This window comes from Panthera uncia, unplaced genomic scaffold (assembly GCF_023721935.1).
Source record: "Panthera uncia isolate 11264 unplaced genomic scaffold, Puncia_PCG_1.0 HiC_scaffold_1113, whole genome shotgun sequence".
NCBI lineage: Eukaryota > Metazoa > Chordata > Mammalia > Carnivora > Felidae > Panthera > Panthera uncia.
In genome coordinates this window covers 6,782-16,664 of record NW_026057715.1, presented here as the reverse complement: position 1 = coordinate 16,664, position 9,883 = coordinate 6,782, and the positions used below count along the sequence as shown (strand labels likewise).

General features: G+C 56.6%; 1 protein-coding gene across 1 annotated transcript; it reads right to left on the bottom strand.

The window, feature by feature from the left end:
- Positions 1 to 722: 722 nt before the first annotated feature.
- Positions 723 to 8,741, bottom strand: LOC125916767 (antizyme inhibitor 2-like; the record flags this gene model as incomplete). Its single annotated transcript, XM_049623063.1, has 10 exons — positions 723 to 940; positions 1,737 to 1,837; positions 3,135 to 3,282; positions 3,624 to 3,789; positions 4,683 to 4,817; positions 5,485 to 5,657; positions 6,077 to 6,250; positions 7,254 to 7,437; positions 8,334 to 8,393; positions 8,641 to 8,741. Coding segments are annotated over 10 exons (1,460 nt in total), but the record flags the coding sequence as incomplete, so codon positions are not given.
- Positions 8,742 to 9,883: the final 1,142 nt, after the last annotated feature.

Genomic DNA, 9,883 nt, shown 5'->3' with positions numbered 1-9,883 from the left:
GGGGGGGGGGGGGGGGGGGGGGGGCAGTGGCTGCCAGAGGAGCCGGCCTAGACATCAGGTCCACTTTGGGAGATAAACAATTTTGAACCTTGAAAGTTGCCTCGTCACTTTCAGAAGCACCCAAACCTCTCGCCCACCCCTGTGGCGGCCCCCCACGCCCACCCCACGTGTCCCCGCGTGGACATACCACTGTGTCTGGAGCATTTCCACCACCACCTCCCAGCCTAAGGTGCCGACCTCAGCAGGCTCCTGTGGGAAGATTGCACCAGTAAAGGAAGGTTCTAGAGTCCGCTCTGCACCTCAGGGGGTGAGCCTTAGGGTGGGCAGAGAGGGGACCCTGGGAGAGAGGCTGTGAGGGACCCGGAAGCTGCTAGGGGAGGAAACCAGGGAGCCGTCACAAACGGAGCAGAGTGGGGCCTTGACCACGGGACTGAGGGTCAGCTGGGGCCCTAGGGCTGCCTGATCTTGCCCTCAAAGGCGTGTGCACGTCAGAGCTGTTGGAGCCACCCAGGTGGGGAGAGGCTGTGACAGGGTCAAAGCCAAAGGCAGAGGCCAGTGTCAAAGAGCAGTCAGACCATTTGAGCTTTGCTGGGGCCAGCGGCGGGGAGTAGGGTATTTCCTGGGCCTAGGGCCCCAGAGCTTAGCCACAAGCTCACCTCGCCAAGCTCAGACCCTGCGGAGATCCCCTCGGTGGCCTGTCCCTTCTTTCTCCTTCCAGACACCTGAGCTCGGGTTCCATGGCGTAGTAGGTGGAAGCAGGCGGGAAGCCGTTGAAGGTGGAGCTCATAGAGGACGTATAAGCGCCCATGGAGGGGAAGACAAGCCAGTCACCCACATCCAGCTCCGGCAGCTGTACCTCCTCTCGGAAGAGCTTGTCAAAGGCATCACATGTGGGACCGTACAGGGTGCAGGGGAAGAGGGGTGGGTCCGAGCAGAGCTCCTGCAGGGAGCAAAGGGCAGGGACTCAGAGAACCACCTGGTTCCCCCAGCCCGCTCCCCGGGCTGTCAGGGCATGCGCCCAGGGCCTGAGCAGGAAGGCACCAGCAAGGACCCTACCGGCCACCCATAAAGACCAACCCCGCCTTCACGGAGTTCGTATTCTAGCAACACATTCCAACTCTGCCAGTTCACAGATGCAGGCACGGATGGGACTTGGCTTTCCCCTACAAAATGAGAGGGTTTTATTCAATAATCACTCATGGGGATCACCTGGGGAGTTTTAACCAAGGACCGATGCCAGGGTCTCGACCCATCTGGAATTCTGATTTCAGTGGTCTAGGGCATCGCCCGGGCACTGGGGTGTTTCAAAGCTCTCCAGGTGATCTAGTGTGGATCAGAGTGTGAGACTCTCCCCTTCCTAAGCCTCCTGCACCGGCCGCACTCAAGGATTCTGGAAACACAAGTGCGTGCATGCAGGGACGTACGTGGAAACACGCATCGCCAAACAGACACGCACGCGCACCGATGCAGACTCACGGACCTGCTCCCACCCACCCGCACAAGCGCAGATCAGCAGGCCCACACAAAGAAACGCACACATACGGAATCACACGTGCAGATACACGTAGGCACCCCGGTGTGTGTCCTTGTGCAAGCACGTGGAATGACCACCTGCAAACCACAGAGGGTCTGAGGTCCTTTACCTCCCCACCTGGCTGCAAGCACCCCTGCCTCTCAGAACTGGGGGCCGGACTTAGGGGCCTTAGAGTCCAGGAGTGCCAAAGCCACACCCTTACCTTCACCACAATGGGCATCCTGGCGACAGGCTCCCTGAGGCAGAGGCGGAAGATGCCGTAGTGGCCATCGTTCAGATAGTACAGCAGTTTCCGGCGGCCTCCTGGGAGTGGGAAGAGGGCAGGACGGCGATGTGCTTGGCCAGTCTCCCCGCTGACCCTCAACCCCTGAGCGCAGCGCCCTTGGGAGGGGCCCAGACCCGCTGCCCCGTGCTGGTAACACCTGTTCTCTGTCTCAGGGGTCTTCTGGAGCCCAAGCAAGGTGGGGGCCTGTCTTCTGGGCTCCCGCCGCCCCCTCTGCCCAGCCAGCTCACCCACCTCCCCCATTCCGTCCCTCGACAACCACACCAGAGGCTCTCCCCCTGACTTCTGCTTGCTCCTCCTGCCCCACGCACCCTGGTCCTTCCCCCGTGGCCCTGCGAGCCATGCCCGGTCTCCTATTTCTAGGGAACCGTGACTAAAGACTTTCTTCCTCCGGGACAGTTATCTCCATGCCTGCGTGTCTTCTGTTACCTGATGAAAACAAACCTCAGATACGCTTGAAAACAGTGTCTGAGTCTGACAGTCACAGACTGGAGCCCGACTCTCACCTCCCTCCGCCTAAATACTCTGCCTCCGTTGATGTTGCTGAAGCAAGCACGGGTAGTGGCTTTCTCGTAGCCCCATCACACTCCTGGTGCGTATTGAGCTGGGGTCACCCGGGCCCACCAGATCTGTCAGCCGTGACCCACTACTGAGCCAGTTTCTTCACAGCCACTTAGTCTGGCCGCAGAGTATTGCTTCCTTGAATCTAAACTCGGGATTGTATACTGACCTCTGTTTTTGTTTTTTTTTTTTAATTTGTAATTTATTTATTTATTTTGAGATAGCGGGTGGGGGAGGGCCAGAGAGAGAGAGAGAGAGAATCCCAGGCAGGCTCCGCCCTGTCAGCGCAGAGCCTGCTTGGGACTCTCTCTTCCCCTCTCTTTCTGCCCTCCCCCCACTTGCTCTCCCTCCCTCTCTCTCTCTCTCTCTCTCTCAGAAATAAATAAATAAACGAGAATTTGTCTTTACTCGGTATGTTTTTCGTTGCAGGGGTCTGCACCTGCTAGAAGGCTCTTGCTCGAAGAATTTCAGAGGCACAGCAGCACAGGGGTGTCTGTGACCTCACGAGCTGTAGCCCGTGACTTTGCCTCCGTAAACACAATACGCATTCACTGACCGCTCAGGAAGAGTAGAGGCTTCGCCTTGGTTCTCTACCTCCCAGTCTATTTGAGAACAGCACGATAGTGATGTTAACAGGTTCATTTCTACTCCCATTAGGCACCAGGGGTGCAGCCCAGACCCCCTGTCCGTCCTCTCCCCCCCAGGGCCTGGGAACATCTGGACAGTGCCCTCCCCACCCAGTGCTGGCCCACACACCAGACTCCAGCACAGCCTTCTTGGCAATGATGTTGACGGCAGCCATGCAGACAGACGCCGCATAGAAGCGTCCAGGCTCCGCGATGATCTCAACACCACTCCCCTCGGGGAAGTCCTGGGCCAGGGCGACATTGATCACTCTCGCCATCTACAGGGACAGAGAGACCCTAATGTGACCAGTCCCTATGTGGGGGCTTTACCTGCATCATCCCCCTCCATTCCCATAACAGCACTGTGGAAAGTGTTATCGTCCCCACTTGGCCAGCAAGGAAACAGAAACGGAGGCCCAGAGAGGGGAAGGGACTTGTCCAAGGACACACAGCAAGTCTAGCGCTCTGAGATGTCTGAATTTGGAACCACGGCAATCAAGACAAACCCCAGCCACATGCATGCACGTGACTCAGTTCCAAGAAATCGCCCTACACACAAACACACACACCCACTGTCCCCTGGACCCAGCCCAGTTTCCCTCTCGTCCTCCTCTCTGACCTCCTCAAACTGAGGCTCACAGCCTTCCCCTCCGGGGAAGCCCCCTCCGATGTCCAGGAGGCTCATGTCATGCCCGAACGCTCGGCCCATCTCAAATACACGCCGGCAGTCAGCGATGGCCTGCCTGAAGTTGTGCGGTGTTTGGCAGTTCGAGCCCACGTGGAAGCTGGACACGTGTCAAATGACACGTGGGGAACCACACATGGAAACACAAGGGTCAGTAAGAAGAGAGACGTTCAGAAACACCAACGGGGGTAAGATGTGGAGACCGGCACGCATCTACACACAGCAAGACACGTGTGACTACACCGGCCCACAGAAACGTGCAACCTGGGACATACACGTGCGTGTCCCCAGGGACACATGCATTGCACGCGACAGGCCCGGAGTCGGGGAGCTCGAGGTTGTGCGGCAGTCACTTCTCTCAGCTGCCGCCTCCCAGCGCCCCCGCTGCGGGGCTCCCCTTCTGTGAACAGAACCCCAAATCGCAGGGCGGGCTGGGGGACCAATCAGGGCCAGGTAGGGTGAGGCGAGCCAGGCCCTCTCCTCAGGTGCAAAATTTAAGGCAGTGCCTGAACACTAAGCCATCAAGATAAATAACATTGAATGCGATTTTTTTTTCAATTTCTCTTCAATTTTTTTTAACAGTCATTCATTTTTGAGAGAGAGACGGAGACAGAGCGTGAGCAGGGGAGGGGCAGAGAGAGAGGGAGACACAGAAATCGAAGCAGGCTCCAGGCTCTGAGCCGTCAGCACAGCGCCCCGCGCGGGGCTCGAACTCCGGACCTGTGAGATCATGACCCGAGCCAAGGTTGGACACTTGACCGACTGATCAAAGCAAGATTGATGCAAACACATGCACAACGAATGAAATACAGAAGTTTTAAGTTTAAATTTTGATACTTTCCTCATCGTGGATTTTTTGCATTAATTTTGATGTTTAAAAAAAAATATATTGTATTAAAGGTGTTTTGACGCCCCCCTTAAATTTTGCACCCAAGGCAAGTGCCTTGGAGATTTAGAGTGTGCTTCCCAGGCAGGGAAAACCAGTGCTCTCACCTGGTTCCGACCACAGCCAAGCCCAGGTCCCTGGCAGACTTGAGCAGACGTTCACATGCTTCCAGGCTTGCCCCGAACTTGGCGCTCAGGGGAAAGATGCTCTCGCTGTCCTCGGTCAACAGCCGGAGGACCAGCCTGGGAGAGGGTTGTGAGAGATGCCAAGGGTTCTTACACACACGAGTCCCGAGGCCTGGATGGTTTATCATCCCGCCCCCGCCCCCCAGTCTCTCTCCACGTTCCCACCCGCCCCTGCCTAGTTCCTCTGGACTGTCCAGCCACAAAATGCCAAGGAGCTAAAACACTCACCACTTACAGACTTTTGCTCAGGTAAGAAGAAGCAGGAAAGCAATAAAATTATAAATACACCTTCTGTGGGTCTCCATGCTACAGGATCAGAGACGTTAGATAACTTTCCCAAGACCACACGGCATGTGCAAATGAAGCTGAGACGTGAGCCCAGGTCTCCCTGACTCTGATGTGAGTGCTTTTTTCATTAAGGTCCTAATGCCTAATGCCTAAAGACCTCCTAATGCCAGGCTTTGCCCAGTGTCTACGCAGACATAAGCAGTGCTTTTTTTTTTTTTTTTTTTTTGTGGCACCAGTGTGCACCAGGGAAGGCATTGGGCCCACTGACTCAAATTCTTAGACTTTGCTGCTTGAGTCTCTCTCCCAAGTCACCCCATGGGACCACCTTCATCTGGTTGCGGAGGAGGCCCAACTCCCCTGGCAGGGGCCCCAGGCCAGCTGGTCCTTGCTCCGCCTGTCTCCGCCTGCTTGCACCCCCCCCCCCCGCTGGTCTCACCTGGCCCCAGGGTAGTGCTGGGCCACCTTGGTCAGCTCCTCCTCGCTGTCGAAGGTCAGGAGCTGCACCCCGTGGCGGGCAGCATACTGGATGTGGGAGACAGGCTTGCAGGGGTTGGCGTAGATGATGCGTGAGGGGGCCACGCCCAGGCCCAGCACTTGATCCAGCTCCACCTGGCAAGGGTGACTGAGCCAGGAGCTGGCTCGCCGCCCCTCCCCCCGCAAGGGGCTGCCCTTGACTGAACCCGTCCTCTGCACCCGGCACCGCGCTGGGCACATATGTGCTATTGAGGCTCCTAGACGACTCCGAGCAAAGCGCACTTGGTCCCAGTTTAAAGAGGAAGAACCCGGGGTTCAGGTGACATGGTTGTGCCCGTGAACCCACAGCCTGTGGTCCCTCCACTCACTGGTTGCCTGCCGGGTCGCATGGCCCAGTGGAAGGCCGACCACCCGTGGTTCATTCATTGATTCCCTCAAAGACAGGTGTCAGCCAGGGTTCTAGGTGCCGCAGTCCCCAGCCCCAGCTCCCTAGCGGCTGGCCTTTCCCCCAGGAAGTGTCAGGCCTGTGACGGCAGCAGGGGACACAGGCTCACCTGGCTGGCGCAGTCGAAGCCGGTGCCCAGGGTGTCCAGAACACGCAGCACCCACACACTGCTGTTGCACTTTACTGCGTAGAAGGGCGAGACCTGCGGCAGGGCCTGGCAGAAGGCCCGGTGACGGCTGGCCAGCACACCCAGGTCGGCTACCATGAAGGGGTCTCGGTGGTCCTGGCAGGGCAGGGAAGGAGGGCAGGGAGGCTGGGTAGCGGGCACTCACTTCACTTTCACGACGACTCTACGTGGTAAGTACTATGTGGCGCCACCATTTTAGAGAGGGGGAAACGGGCTCGGAAACACAAAGTCACTGGTTCAAGGTCATGCAGCAAGTACAAACAGGATTTGACCCCAGGTCTTTTTTTTTTTTAAGTTTATTTATTTATTTTGAGAGAGAGAGAGAGAGAGAATGAGTGGGGGAGGAACAGAGAGAGAGGGAGAGAGAATCCCAATCAGGCTCCGCACTGTCGGCGCAGAGCCCGACACAGGGCTCGATCTCATGAACCGAGAGATCTTGACCTGAGCCGAAGCTAAGAGTTGGACGCTTCACCGACTGAACCACCCAGGCGACCCCTGACTCCAGATCTTCTAACTCTTTAAACAGGGAGACAAGGGGCTCCTGGGTGGCTCAGTCAGTGAAGTGTCCGACTTCGGCTCAGGTCATGGTCTCACGGTCCGTGAGTTAGAGCCCCGCGTAGGGCTCTGTGCTGACGGCTCAGAGCCTGGAGCCTGCTTCCGATTCTGAGTCTCTGTCTCTCTGCCTGCCCCTCCCCTGCTCATGTTCTGTCTCTCTCTCTCTCTCTCTCCCCCAAAAATAAATAAACATTAAAAAAAAATTAAACGGGAGACATGAGGGCAATAGTCTTTGTAGATCAAAGTGAGGACGAAACGGCTCCAACCCTCAACTAAGGAGCCTGGCGCTGGATAAAATTCCACGTGATGATGGGAGGTGCAAGAAGGGCACAGAGAAAACTATTTCCTGACTGACCCCCAGCAGAGCTGAGGCTTGGAGTAAGTCCTAGTAAACTGACCTATAAAACCACGAAATTGAAAGTCTTATTTCTTGTCCACCAAAGTAGGGACTGAGACTCCCCTTCTCTGCTCCTCACTCTCTTCCACCCCTCCCTCCCCCTCCCTCCCCTCCCTCTCCCTCCTTTTCCCTCCTTCTCCCTCCTACTGAATCCGATAGCTCCTGGATCTTCTTCAGGGCCACCTGCCAGGCAGATTCCCCAGGCTCCAGTGCGATGAGCTCCTTTGGCCACACGCTTCCAGGGGGTCCTTGACTCTCCTTCGGCTTCCCAAGGGGGGTGCTGGTGCCCGACCCTTCAACAGATCCCTCCATCAGGCACAGTTCCGGAGTTCTGGAAAGATTTTGCTCTAAGGACCTGGCCTCCTCCCTTTTCCCAGCTCCCTGCAAGTCCCAGGGGCCAGTGTTCCCAAGCCAGCCAGTCCTCGGCCCTCCTTTTTGCCACAAAGACCCCCATGGCGCCCTGGTAAATTTTCCCATCTGTAGCATGGGCCACTGGCCTGGGCTCTTCAGAGACAAAGGAAGCCCAAGCAAGAGGCACACATCATGTGTATGGAATAGAGGGCTGGCGTCCTCTCCCGGGCTCCTTCACACACATGTCCCCATTCACAGGTGAGAAAACAGAGGCACAGGAAAGATAATCGAGGAGTTCAAGATCTTCAGATTATGAGACTCAGAGCTGGGGCCCAAGAGATGATCTCATCCAACAACCCCATTGTACACACAGGGACAAGAGGCTCAGAGAAAGGAGGAGACTCACGCACGGTCACCAAGAAGTCGGTGGCTGAGCTAGGACTGGCACCTGAACTCCCTAGAGCTGCCACTGGACCTGCTGTTGGCCACACATCCCTGAGACTGAAGTGAGGGCAGCCTGCAGACAGAGTCCTGACTCAGCACTTAGGGCCACACCCACAGTCCCCACTCCACACCCGGACTCACCTGGTTTCCCTCTCAACCTGCGTCCTCAGGCACAGCCCAGGGCACTGGGATCTATGGTGTCCTGAGCTTCTGGTAAATCCCTGAAGGAACATCAGACCTCAGCCCGGAGCTCAGGGGCTGTCCCTCCACACCTCAGCCTCCCTGCCCGCTCAGCCTAAGCCTCCCAAGCCCAGAGAATGAGCCCTCCTAGGTCACCCGCATGGCAGACACATGGGGAGAAGTCAGATTCCTGTTAGAAATGACCATCAGCAAGGATCGGGGTTGAGAGGCCCTGGAAACCCTGTCACCCACCTTCCCTCCTTCACGGATGGAGAATCCTGGGGTCCAAAGTCTCCAGATGACTCAGCAAACCTGGAGGTGAAGCAGGGACACAATCCGGACCTCAGGCTTCAGTTATGAGTCAGTTCCACTGCCTCAGAGCACGGGCTCATCTCTCCTCAGGCTGTGTCTCTGCTCTCTGCCAGAGATTTAAATGCTTCACTGGAAGGTTCTCTGTCTACGTCACCCTCGCTTGGTGTCCAGGCACATCCCATCCCCACCCTCTCCCTACCCTCCCTGTGTGGTCTTCCCAGGTCTCGCCAGTCACCTGCTGACCCACCTGCTGACACCGTTTTGCAGCTGCCCCACCTCTGGGGTGTCAGCTGTGGCCTCCTGTGGGCTTACGCCCACCTCAGTGCTGTGACCCAGAGCCTTCTCTTCCTGTTTCAAGAAGGAGGGCCAGCAGGGAGTCTGCTGCTGCTGCTTCTTGGCCAGCCCTGCCCCACATTCTTCTTGCTTGAGGCCTCCCCGCCTTTCCCTCTCCCATCAAGAGTCAATGCCCCCACCCCCGTCCCATCTCCCTCAGGCTCCGGGGGCTTAAAAATCTAGGCAGGGTCACGGGGTCCCTGGGTGGCTCAGTCGGTTAAGCATCCGACTCCCGATCAGATCATGATCTTAGGGTTCGTGGGTTCGAGCCCCATGTCGGGCTCCGTGCTGACAGCTCAGAGCCTGGAGCCTGATTCGGATTCTGTGTCTCCCTCTCTCTCTGTCCCTCCCTTCCTCACGCTCTGTCTCTCTCTGTCTCTCAAAAATAAATAAACGTTAAAACAAAATCTAGAAGGGGCAACAGGAAGAGCCTGGATTTGAGGAGGGCATGGGGCTAATCCTGTAATTTCTAGAGGCCTCAGGAATCCCACCTGTAAAATGGTGGGTGAGGGGAGAAAGAGCTAGACAAGGCCTTCTGCTGTGTGATTCCAAACAAGATGGCAAAGTCCTTGGTTTTGGAGAGACTCCCACCTACTCCCGCCCCAGACAGGTTCAGGTAGAACCTACTTCTAGCTTAGTTTCTTACATGCTAGTAGACTTTGGGCAGGTGGCTTCCCCCTGGGAACCGATTCCATCATCAGCAAGATGGAGGTGATAACCACGTCTGCACCACAGGGTGGCCGTGAGGATTAAATGAGATGAAATGAGATGTCATCTGCAAAGAGCTGAGCAAAGGGCCAGCACATTCTAGGAAACCTGATGACAATCCCAGAACGTCCAACAGGACGAAGCCCTAAATAAGTATCAGGCATTATGGGAAATTTAGTCTTCCAGCAACTCATGAGGTGGCTTCTACCCAGAGCCAGCTACTTACCTGGGGGACACAGGACAGCATGAATCTGCATCAGACAGGCAATCCCCAAGGGACTGCAACCTTAGCACAAAGACAAGCTCAGTACCTGGATTAAGAGTGGGCAAGAAGCTCCGTGAGTCACCTGCCCAATGTAGAGTGACACTGCCAGCCTAGGGCAGGGACAGCTGACACCTTGTCCTGCCCTTAGGGGCTGCAGGTCCACAAGCCTGACCCCAGCTTGTTG